At 38.6% G+C, this 26805-nt stretch overlaps 1 protein-coding gene across 4 annotated transcripts in view; it reads left to right on the forward strand.

The window, feature by feature from the left end:
• TRIQK (triple QxxK/R motif containing) overlaps positions 1-26805 on the forward strand; it is a 62131-nt gene that overhangs the window by 16555 nt on the left and 18771 nt on the right. For all 4 annotated transcript variants that reach the window (XM_027678856.1, XM_027678676.1, XM_027678943.1 and 1 more), the window contains exon 2: positions 2866-2946. In XM_027678856.1, the coding sequence (XP_027534657.1) occupies positions 2886-2946 (61 nt within the window). In that variant the 5' untranslated portion in view covers positions 2866-2885. The remainder of the gene's footprint in view (positions 1-2865; positions 2947-26805) is intronic.

Here is a 26805-nt window from a genome sequence, read left to right on the forward strand (position 1 = left end):
GAGTGCAAATCTCATTTACAGTGAAGATGACTTATTATTCTAGGGTGACCACTGCTATTTTAAATGGGGAGAATTAGTTTTGTGACTCATAAAGGTTTCAGGCTTTTCCTTTATGTAAAAATGGTCAGAATGTTACATTGAAAACCACTCCTACAGCAAGGTTCATAAATAATAAATATTACCTCTTATTAATCCATATTTTAGCTTAAGTCTGGCTCATGGCAAGTTGCTTCCTCAGGGAATACGAGAAGGTGATGAGCCATAGTCCCCTAGGAATTAAATTGTGAAAACAATCTCAGTTTTATACATGCTAATATAGATCCGTTATTCCCTTTCCACATCTATCACAACACATTCTAAATTGTGGCTGATCTTTTATGCAAATAACTGTCTTATTAGACATCGGGCTGCGTGTGCCAATGTCTCCATGGGTTTCTCGGGCGTTTGCTATCTAACCATCAAAGCAGTGGAAATGAATGATGATTACTGCATCCCTTTGAAGAACAAAGAAGAGTCGAGGTTTTAAATGTGGGAGTTGGTGACACTGATCCATGTGGACAAACACGAGTATCTCTGTGGCTCATGTTAAGTCATAAAGAAATAAGTCATTAAGAAATAATTTTTGCCTGTGTTTTCTTCTTGTGTTTTATTGGCATTGCTAAAACTGTAAACATCTTTCACAGCTGATGTTTTGTTACAAAACATTAGTAACTATTGAAATTGCAAAAAGCAAGTCAAAACAGTCTCTAACAGTGGTGTAAAAAGGCCAAGAACTAGTTTTGCAGTGTAAAAATGTATCTGTTGTCTCCTCAATTAGCTGAAAGTTCAAATAGTTCTTTTATTAATTATTATGATGTGAATGTTATGTGCGAAATGCAGCTCAGTCTAGAGAATTTCTGGGAAGTGTAATAGAAGGAAAAAACCCCAACCCAGTGGATTACAGTTCACTACTTATGTGTTTTACATAAAACAGGGAGTATTCTCTGGATTCGACCAAAGTAATGTATGGAAACATGAGAACACTATAATTGAATTTTCAGTTCAGAATAAAAAATAGTAGCAGTCTTCTGTACCTTGCTATTATTCCTGAATACATTTAAAAAAGATTGCTGACTTTGGAGCATCTAAGTTTTTTCTATGTCCTGTGTCCCACATGTGAAATTAAGGAGCCTGGATTTGTTGCTTTTCATTAAATTCTAACAGTTCCTATAGAATAGATAAATACAAAATAATAAACTTTGTGGGTTTAAAATGCACAAATAACTGGGGGGATCATTCCTGCAGCTATATTTTAAACCTTTTTTGAAGCTATGAAGGAAATAATGATGAATGTTTAAGCTTGGGATGCTGACAGTAGCCTATTCAGCAGTGCTGTGGCATGCTTTTTGGTTCATGATTTGGCATCTCAGTGCCTTCAAGGGCTGCACTTCCCAGGCAGCGTGCCTTGGCAGAGACTAGGGAGGGTTGTCTTGCAGTAACATGGCTGGTTATGCCTAACAGAAAAGTACAACTCTTGCAGATACTCCAAGGCCATATGTGCACAATCCGCAGATGGTTTGTGGCTATCCAGAGTGATTCAGCCAATGTTTGCCCTTCGCATTGTGTTCGCCAAGGCTGGTTGGGAAAAGGCAGGGGTTGGCTTCTGTGCGTCTTTAGTGCTTGAACCACAAATCTGACACTTTTGGAAGATGTCAGTCCTCTCGTGAGTGCAGGCGTTGATGTTGAGACTTTTGTGTCATAGAGGCAGTCAGATGGTGGGGCTTATCATCACTGTGGTGCGTAATGTCTTTAGCCCAGTCGAAATGGTTCAGTCTCAGTGTTTTGAGCAATAAGTACGACTGCAAAAGCCAGTTATTTCTTAATTAGGGGAAAAGAGTTGAAATGAGCATGTTTGTAGGATCTTTCTGTATCGTTTGAGTGGCAGCCTTGTGAGGGGATGAATACAAGACTATAAGGTTTTGCATGTTACATTGGAAATTTGCTAGAACACTATTCAGATGATGCTTTTTCAGATACATGGGTGGTGTGGGAGCACCAGTGTACCAAAAAGAGCATCTCTGGATGGATCAGAGTGCACTTCTCTGGGCAATCCTAGTGTCACCTGCTTCCACTGTGCAATACATGAGAAGCCCATTCAGGAGCTGGGATGATTGTTATGTAAATTCACTGAAGATGATTTAAACTATCAATACCATGACCGAGAGGTGTAAAATGGACATAGACCCAGCTCTCAGTTTTTGTTCTCCACTTTCTTTTGATTCACAGATATCTAGACCCCATGGCAGAAAGGTAGGAGAGTGTGGAGTTGCTGTGTTTTAGGTATTTGTTCCTCCCTTTTGCTCAAGGTGGCTGGAGGGATGTGTCTGCAGGTGGGTTTCCCGAGCAATTACATCTGTGGGTGTAGACACATGTCTAGTCCTGCCTCTGACTCCTGTGTGTAGTGTCAATATGTTTGCCAATAATGGAAACAGCTCACAATACTGCATTCACTCCCTGGTTTACTAAAGAAACAAATTATATAGGAATGTAATTCAGTGGTACCAAATGCGGAATTACAGTGCAATCAGTTTAAATCCTTTCTTTTTTCTTTATTTTTATTCAAACTAACAGGCATTATGTAATGTTAATAACCCATGCAATGGAGAAAAAGGTATGTTTAGAATGTATCTAATAGTTTTCAGAATAGTGATGATTAACTCCAATGTCTCATTGTACTCTGGGAAGGCTTATGTCTTTGTGTATAATCATGTAAATGTTGCTTGCTACCATTTTTTCTGATATTATAAGTAATTGATTTTCTTAGTAATTTATTTAGGAATAATGTTGTGCTTTTGTGGTTTTTTGTTGTTGTTTTTTCTGATACAGTGATTTTTGGATTGAAAACAATGGGTAGAAAAGATGCCTCTACATCAAGGACTCCCGTTGACCAGTACAGGAAACAGATAGGTAAGAGTTCAAAAGAAAAGTTTGTCTGCTTTAACAAAAAAACTCTTTTTTTTTCCAGCCAGACCAGCTACTTTAACAAAATGTATTATTCCTCTTCAGAAACTTAATTTTGCAGATGCTGTTGACTAATTCATTCAGTAAAACCTTTTATGAAGACAATGTTTTGAGTAACTTGATAAAGTTCATGCTCTGTGTTTGGAAATAGTAGTGAAATAGTGCAGTGAAGTGGCTTCACAATGTTTCTGAACTGTAGGAACTTTCCTTATTTCCCTGATTGTCTCTAATTTCAAATATGGGCATTTGTAACAAAATGCTCTTCCTCATTCATAACAATTTTTGAAACACTGAATGACACAGACCTTTACATTATATAACTGCATTTATTCTCACATTAATGGAATACTTTAAACATGTTAATAATTTCTTTCCTTAGGTCTTTTTCTGTCCTTACCTGTTGCATATGTAGGTAACATGTATACAGAGTATGCACATGCGCACATGTACACATATAGGTACTTACCTAGCAGGCTCAAATCCCTATTTCTGTGCTTAAATGCGAAGATGACTTATTTTTGAAATCCATACATGAGGATTCTGTCTCTGTGTTAAATAATATTATAAAGCAGTCACTGTATTTTAAAAGTACATATATAAAATGAAGTGCCTATGTCTAGACTCAGTTATTTAAGTAAATGACTTTGTTTTACAGTTGCTAAGCACCCACATCTGTGTTTAAATATGCAGAAAATAGCAAGTGTCTGGGAAGAAAAGGTTGTTTACAATGTACATTCTTATGGTGAATGAGCTAGGGTTATGTGAATAGTTTTATTTTTATCATGTCTCAATTTTTTTAGTGCTGCCTCATTATTTTAGTATAACTGTTTTAGTGGTCTTTTCAACTTCCTGTGAAGTTGAAAGTAAGGGATTATTTTGTATTTTATTTGTTTTAGATAGCTGTGGAATGGTCTATGTTTCGTAGTCTTGGGCAGTTTGTGTGGCTGACTTCGTTGGCTCATTCTCTGAGATAGTTAGAAACATGGCTGAAAGCTTCTGAGTGCAGATAAAATGGAAAAATGTTTAAATAGATGAGCTCTCTGCTTTTGTGCGATATTTAGATTTTTGTAGAAAACCCTGCAAGGAAACTATTACCCAGTAGATGACACCACAAGTATTTCACCCAAATGGGTTTGGTGAGAAATGGGAGCCCTGCAGCTCGTCTTTGGGACAACTCCTCCTGTGTAACTGAGTCATTTGAGAGAGGATGATTGTATCAGCTCTCTGGCATTTTCTCTGTGTCTGTTTCATCGCAGTCACTTCTTTTTCAGCCATCTCCTTTAGGGTTGCCTTTTTTTTTTTTTTCTTGTGAATGCTTTCAGGTGACCATGGTTAGAGTTGTTTATTGAAGTCCTCTGTAGGGTGTCAGAGTCTGGTGATCAGTGGGATCACTGGAGCGACTGGGGGGATGTAAAGCTGCATCTGAGGCTCAAATAATTACCTCCTGCTCTTCCACAATGTAGTCTGTTTCTTGCAAATTACTACCATGTGGCACAGTGGTTGGACATGTCACACCTGTGAGATGCCAGGACTGATCAGATGTGCCTTGAGCAGGGAAGAGGACACTGTGCTTTAGCAAGGGGCTAAGAGTATTTGTATTGGGGCCAAGCACTCGTAGGGACCCTGTTATGTTGCTGACTCAACAGTTTTGGCCTGGCATGTTGTCTGAACAATTTGGCACCTTCCCTGTTATACAATGCAGCATCATGATCCATTGGGTACTGCAAAATACAGTGGGGGCTCATAATAAGCTAATTTTGTTTAGATGCGACACATTGCTCTTAACTTGGCAAAAGCAAGTGTTAAAAATTATCAAGGGGAAGAATCTCATGCTGGCAGGCAAATAAACTACATAACCTAGTAGGTGTTTCTGTGATTGTGGTATACTGTAGAGGACAGAGAGCAAGAACTAAAATAGACTGTGCTCTGCCTGTGCTCTGCTGATGGTTGTTTCAACTCCCACTCTGGTCATTCACTGATATACCTATAGAGTTTGCCAGTGGAAATTATTTCTCTGAACTTAATGAATGTGAGAGGGAGAGTTTGAAAATTTATGGATACTGTTTTATACTTTAATGTTGCAGGTGTGTGAGTTTTATGTATAAGCATTTTGGGCTCGCTTTAGGCTTGGTAGCTGAGCTTGGTAGAGTGATCCCTCTAGTCTCATTATGCCTTTCGGTGTATTATAGGACAAATAGGTGTACTATTGACAAATATGGTCCAATATTGCCCTGACAAATATGGAAATATTTCAGGTTTTTTGCCATTACTTCTTGCTTTTTTTGTTCTTCTGTAGTTTTGCGTAACTGGAAATAATTCATCCCTTTATCACAGGGTGGTTAAGGTTGGCGAGGACCAATGGAGATCATTTCGTCCAACCACCCTGCTCAAGCAGGGACACAAAGAGCTGATTGTCCAGAACAGAGTTCAGATGGCTCTTGAGTATCTCCAAAGATGGAAACTCCACAACCTCTCTTCCTGTGTTTAACCATCCTCAGAGTAAAAGGTTTTTTTCTTATGTGTTTCTGTTTGTGCCCATTGCCTCTAGTCCTGTGATAGGGCACCACTGAGAAGAGTCTGGCTCTGTCCTCTTTGCACCCTCCCTTCAGGTATTTGTATACATTGATGAAGTCCCCCTTGAGCCTAGTCATCTCCTGGGTAAACAGCCCCAGGTCTCACAGCCTTTCCTCATAGGAAAGATACTCTAGATTGTTCATTTTAACTCCTCTTGATTCTTCTCGATCTGATTTTATTCCAACACTTATAAAAGATTATACAGAAAGAATTTAATTTCTTTCTTAAAATATGTTCATCCAATAAACTCTAGATTTGGCAGCTTAGATACTTTCAGGTACTTTTATAAAGATGCTTCAGTGTGAGGCTGTTCAACAGATGACTCCTCAGAATAAAGAATGCCCTAATGCTCCAAGCTCATTTGTTTTGGAGATGGACATTTGATCACCCTTTTTGAGATAGGTTATATCTAGAAACAGTGAACAAAGTGAGGCTGCACAGGGCCTGTCTTTAAAAAAATTAACTTATCAAATGCATTTAAAGTTCAAAATGTATGCTTGGAGTGACTGCTATCCTTCCTTTCCAGCATTTGGTATCTATGGATTATTGAAAATATTATGATAGATGCTAGCTGAACAGCTATCTCTTGCTGACTAATGGTGTGATGTTATTTTTTAGCTCACAATTTAATGTTTTCTAGCCTTGCTGGATAGAAGGTAACCAGATTGAAACGTTTTTCATACCTTTTTTTTTTTTTGATGGAAAATGGCAGCCTTCAAGGAACAACATGTCACAAAGTCGTATCAACTTCAACACAATTTTCAGTTAGATGTTTAGTGGAGTAATTTGAAATAAAAGCAGATTTTTAATTTCATTTTGTTCCAAGCTTTCTGTTTTGTTCTGAGTTTCCATACGGCATGCCACATGTTTGCTCTGTGCCACAGTTCAAGTTCATGTTGATCACTTCAGTTCAGCCGTTTGCCTTTTCCTCTCCTCCATGAGAGCAGGAAAGGTGTCTTGTTTGCCACTGTGCCGCTAGCAGTTGCTGTTTGCTTCAGCAGCATTTTCAGAGGATTCCCTCAGCACAGAGATTGATACTGCTCTTCTCTATCAGCTGGCTTTCAGCCATCTCTCCTGCCACAAGCCAAAATTTGTCTGTAGTGCCACTTAAGCAAGTGCTCTGGTATCTGACAGTGGCATTGCCCATTCAGTGGGGAGCAGAGACAGTCTTCGAGTTACCAGACCTAACTGGCACTGGTTTTGTGACGCTATCCCCAAATGGGACAGGAAACAACAGCAGCAACCTTCTCAAACTGGCTTAGGCTGTGCATGGAGGAGGGAGGATGGCACTGTGGGAGTCTCTCCCCATTCAGATCTCCACAACAGCCAAGGCTGTGAAAGAAGCATGAGCAAAAGTAATTTTAACACTATTTATTTCTCTCTCATTCACATACCCAAACATACACCTGCAGTGCAGCAGCAAGCGGGGCAACTCCTCTGCAGAGCGTTTCCTTCTCCCTGCTGCTGTTTGTGCTGCTGTGCTTAATTTGCTGGAATCTGTGGAAAGGTGTGAGGCAGTATACATCCTTCTGCATTTATACAGCTTTGCTCCACAAATGCTGTGAAAATAGCAACAGGTTTTGTACCATATTTGCTTTGTTTACTGTTATGTGTGCTTTAAGTTCCCAGAACAATTCCACATGTATATTTTCCATCCTTCTTCATCTGGTGTGTCGCTTGCTCGGCATGGAAGCCGCAGGATTTGTGGGTAGTGTTCATGATTCGTGTGATTGTGGGATCCTAAGCAAGCATACTGAGAGGATCATAGCATAACTAAAACCTGGTCTACAAACCAGGAATAGACATACTTTTGGCTCCCATTACTATTGTGTAGCTGTAGCATAATTTTTCATGAGGAAAGGTTGTTTGCCAATTGTTCAACCTTCAATTTGTAGACTCAAAGGTCTGCCTATTGTGTGCTCTGTATCTCCTGACTTGCCAGCTTGATCCTTTAGGAGCTGGTGCTTATATAGGCATAACCCAGGGGTTCTCTGGAGTAAACTAAGCTCCTCACATCCCCTGGAAAGGATTAAAAATTATGAATGATAATACATTCTCTTTTTGTTTTGAAAGCACAAGGTGGTAGGCTGAGCATGATGACTCGATGATGGAAGTGGTACTCATTGGCATCACATATGCAGAACAGTGGGGTAGTAAAAGGGACTGGGTGGGAGTACTGAGACGCTGGCTGTATCAGCACAAGGAGGGGAGAGAGAACTGCCCACCTGAACTAACAGTTAAAACTCTGTGGGTAAAGTCAGCCCTTTCTTAAAACTCCTTGGTGTGGAGACTGGTGACTTTTCCAGAAGAAAGGCACCTCATCCTATTGCCAAGGGTTATGGTCTCACTGTAGCCCTGATGAGATAGAGAAGAACTTGGAGGCTAGTGGCAGCAAAAGCATCCCTGGAGTTCCCACCCCCAACTACCAGCTGGAGCCTGGACCTGTTGTCTCCCTGTCTCTGGAGGGAACCCTTTCTTGTGGCAGATTGCCATCTCCACTCACTCTACCGCTAAAAAAATTGTCTTTACTCTCTACTGCCTCACCTTTTCTCTGTTTTCTGTTATTGTTTGCCTTCTCTGTGTTTCTACAGAGTTAGTGTGCCTCCAAGTTTCTTATCTTGAGTAGTGCCATTACATACTCAGAATAAACTGGCCACTAACAGCCTTCATTTTCAGCTTAAAAAAAGGGAAGCGTTATATTTTGATAGTTTCTTCTGAAATACATTGCATACTTTAAAGTGAAATGTGATTTTTTTTTTGTTTTGGATCAGGAAATGCTTGTTATCAGCATGAAAATTTCAGATTTAATTTCTGAAACAACAGCAAGAGCAGCAAGAGTAAAAAGTGTTTAGACTGAATTTGTGCTGAAAATTTCAAAATTTCACCATTTGTCAAAAAACAGGTGAAATTCTTCCCTGTGAAGAAAAGGCAACAGGACCAGAAGGCAACATTTACATCGAGATTGCTCTCCACTGTCACAAGCAAAGGTGTAGCAGGACTGATATCAATGGAATAAAAATGATCCAGTCTATTTTTTTAATTAGTCATCTTTTTTTCCCCCATATTTGATGTCAGTCACCTATTTACTGTGGGAAAGAAAGGGAGAGGAAAAGTACATAAACAAATACTGACTCTTCTAAGTTGAGACAAAAAGGGGAGAGATCTGTCCTACTATTTATTTATAGTGTAAAAAAAACCCCAAGAAATAAGCAGTTCCAATGTACAGAGGTTTTTTTGCATATGGAACATTACATTTGCTCTCTTGAATTTTTCTAATAAAAATCTACTATTAAGCACATAATAAAGAGAAGTAAAAAAAAAAAAAGCCTTCCTTTTGCTATTATGTGTGATTGTTGGCAAGTTTTGGAATCTGAGTTTCATATTTCACAGTGATATGCCACTGATACCATGTGTAGTCTCTTTTTTTTTAGGAGGAGGTTTTATGAAGAATGAATTTTGGTGTTACAAAAAGGGAACTAGGTCCTTTGGTCAGTGATTGCTTTTTGATTTTAATTTTATGCCAGTGGAATCACTTCTTGGAAACTAAAGCAGGAGCAGCTGAGGAAAACACTGCTGTGAAGTGAAGCCTAGTCTGGCTATACTAATTTAATCCACATTTTGTGACGATTGGGATGTTTTTAAATATGTTCTGTGGAGACTGATGATGGATTTTAAGCACATACGGTTTGTGATCATGTATTTTTTAAGTCCAAAACAGTAAAGCTATATTTTATTGCCTTGGCTTAGAGCATAAAAGGTGATGGTAGATCTGTGTATGTACTTATGTTTGTGTGGATATTATTTAGTTTTCGTTTGCTGGGCAGACATAACCCCAGCCTGAGCAAGGATGGGAGGGAGGGGCAGCTGCAGAGCCAGGGCGTTGTGGGAATATGTACATACACCATAAAGAGAAGCTAAGGAGAAAGGTGGTGTATCTAAACCCTCGCCTTCCATCCCCTCTTCCACAGCAAAAGCTGAGTTTCTTGGAGCTTGTTTGATTATATTGCTTTTACTGTATGTTCATACTACACTTGTTTAGTACTTTTATACCAATGGAGGCTCATAGTCTGCTCTTATTTTAATCTCATCAACAATATCACCATTTCACTCAGTGGAGTTGCTACAAATTTGTAATAGGTGTAAATGGGAGTGAAATTTGACATGTTTCCAGTTGGTGAATTGCATATCAGCCTGATGTTATTTCAAGAACTTGCAATTCCTGTAAGGTGTCTGGTGTCCACACCGGCTCTTGCAATGATACGTATTTGTGTGTGTACTTACTCTCATTTCTGCGGTCAAAAAAAATCAACCTAGGAGAAGCTCTTACAATCCTTTACAAAATACATAAAATTTTCAGTATAGGCACACATAAGCATGTGTATATTACATTCAGAGGCAGAGCAGTTTAACATTTTTAGAAATTCTTTCACCAGGCTTTGAAAATCTTAGCTCATATGTGAAAGCTGGACTTCACAGTACTTACATCTCAATGTGAATATGTAAATCTAACTTCAGACACCCATTTATAAAAAATCCGAGACATAATTTTTCTAGATACACAGTGTTCATATGTATGCATTCTCTTCGTGTGGTGCAGGTGCTTATATTTGTAGGCAATATTACATCAATATAAATGCAAGGAGAGTTGGGCACTGAACTACAAATATGATTTCCTCTCATTTCATCATAACAAACAACGGAGAAGGCATAAGAATAAAATGCCCAGTGCAGATGCATCTCTCAGGATGTGCTTGATAGATGTTCAAGTTGGACATAATTAATAGTTGTAGTTGCATTTCTTTAGTTACAATGCTATGAGATGTAGCACTAGTTTTTTGTTGATTGCAGTTAAGTTTTGTCCAGCCATTGTCCTGCCATGGAGGGTGGTGGTCTTCTGCTACTGTCTGGGCCAGCAGGAATAAAGGCAGCAGGGAGTCTGGCAAGCATTGCAGGGGTAGTGGTCTCAGAAGAAAGACATAGAATCACCTTGGATCAATTCAAGAGGTTTAACTGAAGGGATTGTTGTGTTTCCTGCTTCAGGATGTGGCCATGTGCGTTATGTAGTTCATCAGGCATTGCACCTGTTTAGGGCCTTAAAAGAATTTGTTAGATCTCCGTGTTCAGGGTAAGTATGACCATAGAAGAAGTCATCTGATCTTTGTAATGAATTTGTTCACATGTGTGATTGCTGTCATGCAGTCCATTAATTGAATGTTGTCATGGATCTCTGTAACTGAATTGTTTTAAAAATATTTTTTTTCCCTGGAAGCTTTTGCTTATATTATGCCTTATTTTGGAAGAAAGCTAGGAATTGGGTACATTGTGGTTTTCAGGGTCTTGAACTATTTATGGGATTGTCTGCTAGGCTCTACATATTACTTGTAGGCTTTTAAGTGTTGGATGAGAAAAAAAGTTACAGGGCATAAGCAAAATGATATTAGGAAGCTCAAACTGCTAGAATGAAAATATGAAAAAGCAGTTGCTTGATTTGAATTACAGGTACAGAAGTCTCAAATATCGTGCAAATAGCTTTTGCTTTTACTTGATGGTAAAGGCTGATTAGAATAAGTACTATTGAAAGTATTCACAAATTCAAAGTTATTTTGAGATTTTTCATTCGTGTAGCAGTTGAGTCAGTACAGAAAAGCACCATGAAGTGAACAAAGAGCTCTACAATAAGTGGAATGTGGGAAAACAAATAATTTGCCCTGGTTTCAGTTAATAAATTTACAGATAATATAAGGCAAGTCACTAATATGTTGCTTAATCTTTGAAATAATTTACTTGAAATCTGGTCCTTGTCATTATCTCAGCTACACAGATACCCTATTTACCATGAGACTGCGTGAATTTTGCTCTGCTAAGCTATTGATGCTGTTCTACAATAACTCATATATTTAATAATACTATTTTCAAGAATTTTGACTGCCTGTTAAATAAGAAAGGTGGAAAAGCCTACCTTTTCCTTCATTTATTTTCTGTGAATATCTTATCATTATCAGCATATCTGCTGTAAGATTTGTAGCAATACTGATTGCGATATTTGATTTTTCATTAACAAGGTAACAGTAATTTTAGAATGCATGGTGTTTTTATTGTTAGAAATAATTTTCCTGTGATATTTTAACCAAATACCTGTGGGCAATTCATAAGACTTGGGGTTTGCATAATCTAGGGTATGACACAGCTTGTCAGTAAATCACTTGCTCAGGTTCAGCCTGGGTGATAGTCATGGGAAGATGGTAACTGCCTGGCAGATGTTGGGTGGCATTTATGATGCGTTGTTTGTGCATTCAGTTCCTAGTGGAGAAGTGTTGAAAAACATCATTATTTGTTGGCAGTCAAAACAGAGAGGAGCTGGATAATGAACTAGCATATGGAGTGAAACAGTGTCTCAGCATTAGACATGGTCCCTTCAGCTCAAGGTTATAGCATACTGATGAGAGTGTGCCCAGATTCGCTGAAGCTGTTTTGAGTAAGTCTGAGCTCACAGGCTGCATTAAACCCCTCAGCTTTGAGCTTCTTGAGCGTAGAGCTCATGTTGACCTGTCTCGTAGCAGCGCTAATTAACTTGGCAATGAATCTCCTGCTTGCACCTTGCCAGTTCCCATCGCAGGCAGAATGAGTCTGCAACTGTCAGTTTAGACCTGGCCTGAGAGACCTTCGATCATTGTGAACTGGAGAGCTGGAAGAAGTTTTAAGTTAAAGTAGAATGTAAGTGAGGCCTCCTAGGAGTTTTGCAGGCATTTGAGTGGGTATGTGTAAGAATCATCTCTACAGGCTTCTGTTCTAATAGGTGAAGGGTCTGAGTTTGGGCCGGTGATTTGTGTCTGCACTTGTAGGTTAAAGCAAGTGTAGCACTGCTTTCTGACAGAGAGGTCAGCTGGCATCGAATAACCTAGACCTACTATTAAACTCTTTTATCCCTAAAACCAAGCAGCTGCTTTCAAACTGCCTATGGAAAATTGCTCCAGACAATTTTCAGTTCACTCTTGACCCATGTGTAGAAATTGTTTGGGAATAGGCTACTCTGGGCAAAAACTATGTCGGGGACTTCTGTTACGATTGGAATGCGCATACCACTGAATTTAAATTTCTGTTCACATTGTCTAATATATTGGTGCAAAGTGACCTTTAGCAACACCTACCTCTCTCTACTTGTTCCTGTCACCATGTCACAGTGTATAGTATACCATCCTCTTGAGTGGTGCAGCTGTTTGTGTGCCGTTTTGATCCAGCTTGAAGTAAAAGATGTACTGGGCGCTTTGTGAATTGAATGAATGCCCTGATTTGCTTCGTCCAGCTGCATGCACAAACTGAGCTAATACACATCGAAGACAGGACAGCACACTGCAGGGACTGAAGTGTGTGGCTAAACTCAGGCCAACAAGTGCCATAAGCCAGTATTGCTGTTGAACACATTGCAAAGTCAAGCTACACCTCAGCTGAGCCTAGGAAGAATCTTTATTCCATAAAACATGCAGGTTGAACAGATTAGGAAGTGCAAGAAGGATTCGCTTCCTGTGTAGGTTTCCCTCAGCTTCTCAGAATCAGTTTTGATTTCAATCCAGTGGCCTCTGTAGGTCAGATGAGGCCTGCAGACTGAGTTACTTCGTGAATAATAACTACAATAGTTTAAATCCATGTATTTTTAGAGGTATTTTACACTGTCTGCAGTGAGCGATGATGTTGCCTTTCATACGTGTGGAAGGCACAACAAAACCTGAATGCAGTTCTTTTTTTGGCACAACCTTCTCCTTTATGTTCAGGTATAGTACACTGGTATTTTGCCTACTGAACAGTGAAAAGAAATAGAGTGAAATTACTAGTGGGGTTATCCCTGAAGAAAAGATAGACTGCAGTCCGCTCTGTCTTTTCTGGAATAGAAGAGGACTGCGCAAACTAGAATGAACTGCACAGGGAGAAACATTGAATAAATTGCAAACCAAATAGAACTGAAGGTACAATCCTTAACATACTTCATAGTGTGAAGTGTCTCAGAAAATCATCCTGTTAAGTACAATACCAGATGGAAACGATTGGTAGAGTTACAAGAAAATCAGACTCATGTCTGTAACACAGGAGGCTCTGTGTATCTTCATAGGCAATTTGGAAAACCACAGACGTCATAGCATATATATTCCATGGAAGAACTTCTGTCCAAATGGCTTAATGGAAGAAGGAAATATAAGCCATTGTGCTTGTGTAGAGAAAAATTACCAATTTCTAATGAGTAATCATAATGAAAAGGACAAAGAGGGAAGTGCTTTCATGTATTCTTCAGAGAGGGAGAATAAAACATTTTGACTATGACAAAAGCAGAAAAAATGTACCCCGTGGAGAGTTGTCTTCCCCATCTTATTTCTGTCACTGATGCAAAAAGAGAAATTAAAAGCAGAGTTCAATGTTATGTTTTTTGCTTTACTCAGCTACCTTTCAGGTAATTTTTAGTCTGAAAAGAAACACTTCCTACAGTCAAGAGACCATGAGTAGGCAGGTTGGATTTTCTGGTGGTGAAAATTTGGGACAGGTATCACACTACTGAATTTAGCAGTTATTTCAGAGGCTTATCCTTGTAACTGGGAGCAAAATCCAATCCATAAGTGTGAAGTTGGAATGAATAGCATTTAGATGCTGGAAAAGCTAATTATGTTTCTTCACAATTTGTTGGTTGTCTGTGATCAAAGTAGTATCAAAGAACTACACATGTTGATGACCAGCTAGTTCACAACCAATGATGTCAATTCATCAGCTGGAAATCTTAGAGGAAAAGTCCCCTTGTTTCCGATGATCACTTGTGGTCATGAAAAAAGTGTGCTTTATCCTTGCATATATTTAAAGTAGTGATAAGAAATAATAGAGCCATTAAATAGGGCACTGGGGACAGTGAGTTTGAAGTACTCAGTACTGCTTTGCTCATCCATGTTTAAGAAAAATGAATTGAAAGAAATGCTGAAAGAACTACTAGGGTGGCCAAGAAGAGCCTTGTTTAGCACAGCTGAACATGAATTAAGGCAAATATGGTTCCTTTTTGAATTTCCCAAGTTAACACTTGGGAAAGACAACAGTCCATGTATATCCAGTCTGTAACTGCTATAAATTGTCCACAGAGCAACATAACAGGAAATAGAAGGCAGTTTCTTAAGAAAATAGGAGATTGAGCTTCTTGAGTAATGTCCTACTGATAGAACTAAAGACAAAAAAACAACCCAATAAACCCCAAACCCAAAGCTCTAACTTGTTTTCCAACTGATCATAGAAAACAATCAGTTTTAAAGAAAACAGATGATATATGTGCCTTCCCTAGGAGAGCACTGGATTTCAGTAGTTCACCAAGTCCTTCCTAGTCGTATGCTCCATATGGACAAAGTTTCACTTTGAAGTGGAACAGCTTTCTGAGATATTTATAGCTAGAAAATGCATTTGGAAGGATTACCATAACTTTCTTACTGAAGTTTTACTTGTGGAAAAATTAATACTGAGTATTTTTACCAAAATCAAGATTTCAAGAGAACTGAAAACATAATCTTGAATTTCACAGGCTTTTTCCTTTTTGTTGGAGAGAATATGAAGTTTGTGCTGAATATCCATGCTGAAAAGCAGAGATGCGGGAAAAGGGGCACATTTTGATTACAGTTTGCTTTTCAGTGCCTGTGCTCTCAACATAGTGTGACAAAATTATCAAAACATTTCCGCAGCATCATCTTTTTTAGTTTGTTTTGGGGATTTTTTAATAAATTGTTGAGTGTACGTTTGCTGTTACTGCTTTTTTTGTTCTTTGTATTATAGAAGTCCAGTACTTAACAGTCTATTAGTAAGTATAGTGTGCAGTTTCTCAGAGGATGCCCGGTTGTACATCTTTGACAGGACTTTCCTGTGTTACCCCTTGGGCCTAGCTGTTGCAGCATGTCCCACTGGTAGGAATAGGTTGTGACTCAGGCATTTTGTGATCAAAGAATCTCAATAGGAAACTAAAAAATGGTTCTGTAAAACTAAATTAATACTTCTAGCAATTAGCACATCTCCAGGGAGGGATGGGAAAGAAAAATACATGGTGTCTGTAGGTTGACAAGGAACCTGGGAACATATTTCATTCAGTAAGTAAATAGGAAGAGTTTGGAAACAGTTTACAGCAGATACCAAAGGTGGTAGAATAAGAGCATGGTAATATGGTCTATCTCCACCTATCTATTTATATATGCAAAATCAGTAATTTCCCAAGAATTATTTGAACCTAGCTTATCACATTTTGAAAGAAATTCATGCAGATGTGTAGCAATAAGCATTACTGAAATCTTCACCATGGAATTGCTTGGATCTTGGAAGTGCACACCAGTATGGGAGACATTGAAAGGGCTTTGTTCTCAGTAAATCTTGGAATAAGTTGATGTATTAACTTAGAGTGGGTGTGGTGGGTTGACCTTGGCTGGATGCCAGGTGCCCACCCAGCCACTATATCACTCCCCTTCCCAGCTGGACAGGGGAGACAGTAAGATCAAAAACAACTTGTGGGTTGGGATAAGGCAGTTTATTAAAGCAAAAGCAAACAAAAGCTTGGCGCATGCAAAAGAAAAGCGAAAGATGACAAGGTTTATTCTCTACTTCCCATCAGTAGCAATATCTGGCAACTTCCCAGGAAGAAGGGCTTCAGTGACGTGTAATGGTTCCTTACCATTCATTGGAGACAATGAATGCCTGCTTTCCTGCTCCTTTCCTTAGCTTTTATATCTGAGCTGACATCATATGGTATGGAATATCCCTTTGGTTAGTTTGGGTCAGCTTGTGTCCCGTCCCAGAAGGAATGTTACAGTCCTGATGCTGTGTTCAGCAGTAGCCAAAACACTGGTGTGTTATCAACACCCTTCTAGCTACCAATGCAAAGCACAGCACTGTGAGGGCTACTGTGGGGAAATGAACTCCAGCTTAGCCAGACCCAATACAGTGGGTTATAGCTGAGTAAACACCTGGAGTGGAAAGTGAGGAAGGCACATGTATTTCTGTGGATCATTGGTTGCTAACATATCACATTCATGTATCAACTAAGGCTGCTATTTGATCATGGCATGGGATACTGGCCTCAGAGAAGAATGGGGTAACACTATTGCCATGCGTTGCCTCATCAAATCTCTGCACTTTTCCTAACCCAAAAGATGGAAGACTGTTAGCTAGGACTGCATATTGATGAATCAAAACGTGAATGTCTTGTCCAAGTTCATACCCAAAACATGTGGCTGAGAGAGGAAAATATACTCGTCTTCATCTATTACCCCAACCAAAAATGCCTTTCTCATCTTCCACGGGTCCCTTGCCTCATTTATGACACATACAGCTTGATCGATCTGTCTTACTGTCCATATTTACACAGCTCCTGAAAGAGGAAGGGGCTTCTGAGCAGCATACCTTATCATAAAATGATAAAAATACATAAAACTCTGTATTCTGGTGTATATGTTAGAGCAGACAACTTTATTCCTTGACTTTTCAGTGCCTACCTTTGAACTTGCCAGTATCTGTACTAAAAACACAGGTGGGTGCCTAAAGACTCTTCTTATGGTATTTCTATGAAGAAAATAAAAACTAAAGCACCAGCACATCACCGAGTGAGTCCATTTGCCACACTATAGCCTTTTTATCATAAGAAAAAAAATTACTGATGGCTTTAAACTGAAAGAGGCAGGTATAGATTAGATATTAGGAAGAAATTCTTCACTATGAGAGGGGTTGAGACACTGAAACAAGTTCTCAGAGAAGCTGTGAGTGTCCCATCCCTGGAAGTGTTCAAGGCTAGGTTGGACGAAGCTTTGAGCAACCTGGTTGAATGCCCCTGCTCAAGGCAGGGGACATTGGAACTAGATGATCTGTAAGGTCCCTTCCAACTCAAACCATTCCGTGCTTCCATGATTAAAACATGAACATTAAATTAGCATTGTAATTCAGCCACACCTTTGGATTTTGCAGCAAAAGAACTTGATGTAAATTTCCATTGCGTGCGTGTTTCACTCAAATGTTAGTTGCAGTAATACTGTTTTAATAACTTAGTCTCTTCTATTCTACATATGCAAAATCCCTTTGCTAAATTTTTAGAACCTGGCATAATGAGATTCACTGGCTTTTTCTTGGATCTAGGAAAAGCGTGTCTGTCACAAGGACTGTGTTGTTACTGAAAGTGAAGTTGTGTCTCTTTTCTTCTGAGGAATGGAGCTGTGGAAAAACAGGCCATAGGGAGGGTGTGTGGCTTTTTGGTGGTGATGTTCTGTGTTTCTATATCTATTTGTCTATCTATGAAATGAGACATTCAGAAAAAATTTTCACTCCAAACGTGAGACAAACTTCTTGTTGTGAGGAACTGAAAAATGACTGAAAAAACCCTGTGTTCTTCACTCTGCATGTTACGTTTAATAAATGTGTCCTTTCTGGTATGGTTAAAGAACAGAATCAATCAGATTGAGAAATGTCAAGAGAGGACCATTCAGAGAGTTTACAAATAAACTCTGTCGTCTGTGCTGAGCAATGCCTGTCCTGAGTGCTCGGAGTCCACCACCACAGGAGGTGGGGGGTTCTCTCTGCTGATGCTTCTCAGCGGGACTGTCTCGCAGGAGATGGAGTTGAACTAAGACCACATCACTGATGTTCCGTGTCACATGCCAGACCACACTATGTGACCCTAGACAGAGGGACTTCTTCAAGGGAAGGTGGGGGATCGTACATAGGACCTTTGTGATCAGAGCAATGGCCACATACAGTTTGTGAGGAAAAAAGTGCAGCTAAAATTTTAATTATTTTTAATTTTGTATGCTTTTAATTCCAGCAACTGAAATTGCATTGTCCATGGGTTTATAAATATTTAACACACATTTTTAATGAATAAGAAATTGACTGTAAGGGTCAGGAGAAAATTCAGTTACTTTTTCAGGTACTTTTTTTAATTGTTTCTCATTATATTTGTAAATGTAATTTTAAAATCTTTAAGAAGAAATTAATATAGGCCATCAGAGAATCATCTCTAATAGATAACATTTATTAGTGTTTTTCATTTCTATTGTACCATTAGACCAGGATCTCAAGAGTTTTTGATGAGTACCAAAATCTTACAAGGAAAAGAGATTTCCCAAGGTCATGCAGTAATTTTGTGGAAGATTCAGGAATAGAAAACAGCTCCATGCTTTATCTGATCTAATCGAATAGTTTTCCAGATAGTCGACTATTTTCCTCAGCAGTCTCTCCATCTTTTCTATGTTTCCTACAAGAGGCAGCATACTTGAAAGATCATCCTGTGGCATAAAGATTTGGAAAAACCAATGCTGGGAGCAACCCTTGTTTCTTTGAATAAACTTCCCTAGTACATCCCTTTCACTATTTAAATAGTTTATAATATGGTATGGTCAAAGTAAGGCTTACTGAAACCGACTGATTTTATTCATTAAAAAACATCAACAGTGCGCTGATGCAAATGGTGAAATAAAATCAAAGGGTCTCAGATAAACTCATTACCATCACTGATGGCAGTTACTGGAAAAATACAGCATTTAAGTTACTTGACAGATTTATATGCCTAAAGAGAAGGTGTGAAGTGAAGCCTAACTATTCTTCACTATATGTTTAAAATTGCAGTATTTGTAAAGGATACCAGACATTCACCTGTCGGGCAGTAAGTACAGTCCTGAAATCAGCAGTAAGATGACATTATTTTACTATGCACACACATGTCGTTCCTTTTCTGTGAGCTTTCAGAAAGGGAAAAGAAAAAGATGAAGTAGTATGTCTGGAAAATTAAAAATAAATTTAAAAGTTAGCCAGGCTCCTCTATCCTATTATCTTAACAGCGATCTCATCACTGACTGTAGCCCAGTTTGGCTCTTGAAAGTAAAATTGTGTCTTCTAATATGCCTTCAAGACATTACTACACCTTTAGTTCTGAGGTCCATAAGCCATTACTCTGGGTGCTCATAAATATGCATTTCCTTTACACTTTTAAATAAGCTGTTATTGCTGTCATTCACTGCTAGTTAAGACCTGTCAGGTGGTGTTTCTGTGTAAGGAAAGAAGTTTAAATTATGAGTGAACTGAAGATATGTAGTTCTTAGGCGTGCTAAAATTATGAGTGAGTTGGAGAGATTATTCCTCACAAGTAATTTTAGGATCCCAAGGGATAATGGTGATGTATACAAGAGATGTTCCCTTCTTGGCTAATTCCATTAAAAGCCTCTGATTTCTGCATTGCTGGAGTGAGACTCCAAAAATCTGCTTTTCCATCTTACATAATCACTTTCACAGTATCCTGTAACATCCACCTCTGCTACGACTGTCAGTACACTGACTTCTGGAGTGGCAGTGATATATAGGTCTGACAAAGCATCCCTCTCAATGTTCTTCATTGAAGTGAGAACTGCAAATGCTGTCAGTATTACTGGAAGCCTTTTACTTAGGCAGAATTAATAAATTACAACTTGTATTTTGGGTCTTGTTATATACAGCTGGGTCTTGTTATATACAGCTGGTCCAGAATGATATGACTAGTAGGAAATTGCTGCACCTTGGCGGCATTCAATTTATTTTCAATTCTCAGAAAAGTAATATCCCCTGGATAAGATACTGGATCAGGAGCTAAGGTATTCAGGATTGCAGTTATGCCATTCTTCTGGTGCCTGACTTCATGCAGGTCTTCTCACACAGATATTTTCTCTTCCTTCCCATACTTCTTCCTTTCTGTCTTTAAACACGGCTGTGATCATTCATAGGATGTCCCCTTCAGCTCTTGCAGCTTTTCCACTCCTAGGTAAACGATACGAATCCCATACTTGGACTAAATCCGTAAATTTAGTTCATTCCCCACAAGTTCTAGCTTCAGTCCAGGCTTTGCTTGGTTCAGACCTGGGAAGCTTTTCTTTAGCACATTGTGACCCGTAGTGAATTAATGTAATCTTGGCAGCAAAAACTTAGGCTAATGTTAAAAGGGATTTCAGCTCAACAAAGCAAGCATTAGAGAGAAGTGACTCTGGCTTCTCCTGAGCTCCACTGTCTCTGAGGCTCTGTCCCTGGTTCATCATGCAACTTTGTTTACTGCAATGCTTCATTTGTTTTTTATAAAATCAGATACATTATTTAATTCTAAGTGATGTTTTAATACTGTTCAAATGGTGCCATACTATGGAGTGTGAGAACAAAAAACTGAAACTGATAGAAATAGTTGTGATGTGGTATTTGCAGTGGAAGTCCTGTACTCTGTTTCATAGGGCCTCATCTATTCCCCAAGTTGCTAAGGTTTTCTGTGCCACCTCCAACATCTCTCTGTTCCAACTGGGGAAAAGAAAGCTGTGGGTGACAGGTTGTGTCCCTGCCTTCCTGGACTGGTTGTCACCATCCCTCCTTTAAGCAAAGCCCCATAGCAGAACAGTTGGTGAGATCTGTGGCTCCTGGGAGGGTGCTTGTGGAGAAGCAGGGGCATGGGAGAAGGGATGACTCCAGATTCGTGTGGTGCCACAGTCCCACTATGACATTCCCCCAGGGACAGGCCCCAGTCATCTAATAAGGTTGGACACATCAGGTAGTCTGATGTTAACTACAGCAGAGGGAGAGACATCCTCTCCTGAAACACCATGACTCTTTATCCAAAAGGTTTAATGCCGTTGTTACAGTACTTGATGATACTGTGGTGCTTATTCAGCAACCACTGTTGTGAATGGGTTAGTGGTGTTTTCTGGCAGTAGCATGATACACCGGAGTAAATTAGAAATCAAATTACTGGTATTGAAAACATTTGTCATGCAAGGGATGGTTTGGTCCTGCTTAATAGCAGAGATGTGGTCTGGAAGAGTTTCTTCCTGGTTCGTGTAGGCTGAGGCTGCTGAACAAGTTTTCTTCAGTGAGGAAAGAAGGAAGGTGGCATTGCTTTCCTTTTGATCGTGGTCTTGGAATCATTTACATGTGTGCTGACTTTTTCCTAAAAACATGCCCCAGTAGGGTATCCTTGACTTCTCCTGTGATTTCAGTTGCTCCTGTTCTGTTTAAAGTGAAAATAAAGTAATTAATGTAAGACAATGACAGAAATTTCTGTTTATGTAGTTGCAGAGATAAGAAGAACAAAGATGGTTTGTGGAACATCTGTTACATGGATATGCTTCATTATGGGAAATTCAATGGGATGACCTGGTCATCAGTCTCTGTATTTTCCTTTATTGTCTTTAAGTGCGCTTGGTGGAGAACTATTACTAGTATTTTCCTACCCTCCTGCCTAAGCACTGGAGCTAACCTCTGGTATTTATAAAGCCAACATCACAATAACAAGCAAACAGATGGGACATATAATATTCATAAATTATTGAACACACCTTCCTCATCCTTCACAGTAAGCTCTTCAGGACAGGGGCAGTGTCTTGTAAGCACCTACAGTACAAAAAGGAGGTCAAAAACAGCCAATGTGGTTTGTTAAATCAGTTCTATTTCTTCTCTGACAGAGTAGCAAACTTTCCATTAATGAGGAAGAGGAAGAGGTGCCATACAACTTGACCTTGTCAAGGCTTTCTGATGATATATTCTGGTAAACAAACTAGAGATGCATGAATATGAAGCTACTGCAAGATTGGTACCAAAGTGGTATGAAAGCTGTTCTCAATAGTTACTAGTGCATCCACAGTGGCCTATCCTGGGCCCAATATTATTATTGCCACTGGGATAATGAAAAATTATACCAATATGAGAGACAGTAAAGAGATGAGTTTAAAATTAAAATTCTAACTAAATTTGAGAAATCAGTGAAATGGCTTGGAAAAATAAAATATAGTCCAACAGAAAAAGGACAAAATTCTTAACTTTGGTATAAATACTCGACTTAGAAACTGAATATGGGTAAGAAATGCTTAGGCAATAATCTTGTAGAAAGGGTTTGTAACAGTGAGTAGAGTCACAGGCAGACTGTGATTGAATGCATAAGAAAAGTATGTACATAAAAGATACCAATAAGGTCTATTTGCACTTTTTTGCAGCCAACGGTTAATAAAATCACTGTAAGGCAAATTGCAGCTGGGTGCAGCCTGTCTCAGAGAGGCAGAAAGATTCTTTGTGTGCTATATGTCCCTCTTACCACACCTTATGCTGCCTTTTTCACACCTCTTATCATGAATGAAATAGTATGATAGTTTCTATTGTCCAAAAATTATCTAATCAAATGTTTGATCAAAATATGGCTTTTAATTGCAATGATGGTGGGTACTTCTTGGAATCATAGGATGGTTTGGGTTGGAAGGGACCCTCAAGATCACCTAGTTCCAAACCCCTGCCATAGGCAGGGACACCTCTCACCAGGCCAGGTTACTCAGAGCTCCATCCAACTCGGCCTTAAACACTTCCAGGGATGGGGCATCCACAGCTTCTCTGGACCACCTGTTCCACTGCCTCACCACCCTCACACTAAAGAATTTTTTTATAATATGTAATCTAAACATACTCACTTTCATTTTGAAGCCATTCCCCCTTGTCCTGTCACTACATGCTCTTGTAAATAGTCTTTCCTAAGCAGTAGTATTTTTTTGTTTTCTTTTCTCATTTTCAGAATTATTACTAAAATATGCTTGCTTAGATGAAAATGTAACTGCTAGTAGTTGTTCCATAGCAAAGTAATAAAAATGTGCTCAAAACTATGTGTGCACTTCAATGTATGTCTATATTATGTAGGTGGAGAAGAAAGAAGTGAAACACCCACCCAGTGATCTGTTTCAAATTATTTGTATTAATTTATTTTTAAGAAAGATATTTATTGTTTTTGTAGTTGTTTGTTTGAGTGGGAAATGTTATGGAGATTGTTGGAAAGGTTACTTGAACTGCCATCATGTGTGTGGAATCTACTCCTTTGGCATGGAGCCAGTACTTTTTAATGGCTGTAGGCATGCACCTGTTGGGCTTGAGCATAAGATTGCAACAGATACTTTAGCACTGAAGGGCATGAGAAAGGACTGCCTATCAAATTGTACCTAGTAAGCATCAATATTTTAGTACTCTTCTTCAGATCTTTTATTATAGTCTTGCAGTTGAGTATATTATACAGGTATTGAAAACAATTAAATTACCTGAATAATTAGTTTATTTAAAGTACTGATGTTATTTTTTGTTCTGTACATAATTGATAACCAGTTTCCTGAATTACTTTACTTAAATGCTTATATCGATTTTTAAAATACTCCTTAAAAGAAGTATCAGAAAAGGTACTACTTTTAAATATGTTCTGAATTACTGGTTACAGTGTATGTCTTTATACAAATTTTAAATATAAAACATATTTTTTAATGAAATGCTGCTTTTCATGGCAACTCATAGCAAATTCTGAGGGATTTTCTGTTTACAGTTAGAATGTTATATTTAACAAACATTACCAGACTACTGGTTTGAAATGAGGGAAATATAGCAATAATTAAATGGGTATATTTTGGTGTATTAAGAATGCATTATATTCTGTGGTTTTTTAAATCTTGCATGCAGCATAAAATGAACTTATTTTAATGCATCCTTCTTGTTGGCTTAAAGCTGAAATATAGTTGCTTGAAAATTAATTTACCCCTCATGAATGACTGGTTGGATTATCTTTGTAGCATTAAATGTCAACCCTGAGCTCAGAGCACATTGTGTCTACGGTAAAAAGTTGTCCCTGAGCACTTAATGTTGTGTTAAATGATGATGTGTCCTTTGCAAATGTATTATTAGTGTCAAGCTGTTCTGTCTCTCAAGATTGAAAAATGGTCAGTGATTTGAGCTGCCATTAAACCTGAATAAAATAGAGAGGCTGTGGGGGGTTTTCATGCCTTTTCTGAGTACAGACATACTCTTCTGTAGATATAAGACAGATCAAAATCTTTCTGTTAACCTAAGACCCAAAAACTCCCTTTGGAATCACAGCAATTAAAAATAAGAAAATCTCACTTCTGCTTCTCAGGAAAAGAAAGTTCATTGAATGCATCTGTGTGACACTAATAGCACAAAAAAACAATAATAAATTCTTGAGAGCTTGGTCTTGTTTCTATAGATGTAAGCTAGGGCAGTACTGCTGATTCTCAGACGTAGGTTATAAAACTGTTACCGATGTATGATTTTCTGACTGATTTTTAATGAAGTTAGGCCTGAAATTCCTCTGGAGTTTTGTTTTTCTGAGGTTGCTCAACATCTAAATAAATAGTTATTTCCAGTTTTAGAGTGTTATGAAAGAGGCAGGCATGTTTAAGATGTGTTGTGTGTGAGTAGAGTTTCACAGAGCTTCACTGGATTGAAGTTCTGTTACTCAGTGAATATATAGTGACTGGTTTAAAGTCTCAAAGATCATAGAATCATATACTTACACATGCACCTTAGGAGCTAGGTGCCTAGGTACTTTTATGGATCTGGATGACATTACAAGGCACTTCAAAAACACTTCTTTTCCCATGCCAGACACCTAACTTGCTGGCATTTAGAAAGGCACTTAAAAGTTCTACTACTATGTATGAGCTCAGTTTTGAAGAGTCCCAGGGCACATAGGAAAAAAAATGCTTGTATTCCCTCCTACTAAAAAACAAACTACTGTAAAGTTACGAAATTGTTGATAGAACAAATGTGAATTTTTAGTCCATTGACTTGCTGTTTACAGACCCTACTGAGTTCCATTGATGCACAATAGTTACATTAAGGTATTTCAGGCAAGGGGATTTTATGGCTAAATTCTCCCTCAGTTGTCAGTCATTTAGCTGGTTCCAGGGAAGTGGTTCCTCAATGATTTGAAAAAGGCAAATGCCATGCTCATCTTCAAGAAAACTAGATGGAGGATATGATCATACTAGAGTGAGTCCAGTGAATGGCTGAGATGTCTATCTGGAGCACAGGATGTACAAGGAGAGACTGAGAGAGCTGTCTTTTCAGCTTTTAGAGGAGGCTCAGCTGAGATGTTACTGCTGTTGCAAATACTTAATAGGGGGCTACTGACAGGGTGAAGCCTTGACTTTTCTCAGAGAGGTACAGTGGTAGGACAAGAGGCAAGTTAGAACATGGAAATCCCACTAGGTAGATGGAAAATATTTTTACCGGAAGAATGGTCAAGTGTTGGAAAAAGTTGCTCAGAGAGGTTGTGGAATGTCCACATTTGGAAATACTCAAAACTCAACTAGATAAGCTCAGCTAGACTAGCCCCCATAGTAACTTGAGCTGACTTTCAGGTTGAATCCAGTTTAGAAGTTGGCTCTGTTCTGAGCAGAGGGATGTACCATATGACCCCCAAAGACTGTAGCTTAAAGCGGGAGCACAGCTGGTACACAGGAACGGTTCTGAAGAAGCAGTGTGCTAATTCTGGTATGTCTTCACCACAGTGGCTCTGTAGTACGGACATAGGTAACTGGCTTGGGAACAACCACGTCATAGCTGAGCTATGTTCTGTGGGGTTTTGCTTAGGGTTCTTGGAACCTTCACTAATTCATATCAATAATCATGATAAACACATTGATTTCAGTTCAACCAGGTATGTGATTTCACACTTCCAGTTTGACAGTAAAGCTTGCCACAGTCTGCCTCTAATTTCTGATTAACTGTGTATACATTTTAGTATGGGTTTCAGCATCCGTTTCATTAATGTACTTTAGTTAAACTACTATTGGTAACTAAAATTTACCCAGTAGTTGTAGTTTTATTACACCTTAAACAATACTTTAACATATTAAATGGATTACTGCTCTATGGAAAATGTCTTACTAATGTTTTGATTATGACTGTAATACCAGCACAGAAAGACTGAGGACAGCAGTTTGTTGGTTCTTATAAATTATAGTGAAAGTGTTGAAAGGAATTTTAAATCTGTAATGTTGATTAGCAAATTTTACTATCTGTCAGGTTTTTTGGCATGCTGTAAATAACTCATTTTCAAATTATTTGTCTGAGTAATTAAATTTAGATTGCACATTTCTCATTTCAAATATTTTGACTCTTATCTATTTGGTTTTCCATTGTGGCTTAATTGGTGTGGTCTATATAAATGGACAATAAATTTATATACCTTTGTTATAAAGATCAGTCAGTGAATAGAACTTGGTATTCATCCCAGACAGAATTATGATTGAATGTATTTGCAAGATTAAAGCACTGAATTTACTTTTTTCTAATTAAAGGCAATTACAGATTTGCAGACACAAATAAAAGACAATGAATTGAGGAATAAGTGTAGGAGCAAGTCCATTTGCAGGTGAAAAGAAGTGTCTTTGAAGCAGAACCAGCTGTATTTTCACT

The sequence above is a fragment of the Neopelma chrysocephalum genome, unplaced genomic scaffold (genome assembly GCF_003984885.1).
Source record: "Neopelma chrysocephalum unplaced genomic scaffold, ASM398488v2 Primary Assembly neopelma1_22, whole genome shotgun sequence".
Classification (NCBI taxonomy): Eukaryota; Metazoa; Chordata; class Aves; order Passeriformes; family Pipridae; genus Neopelma; species Neopelma chrysocephalum.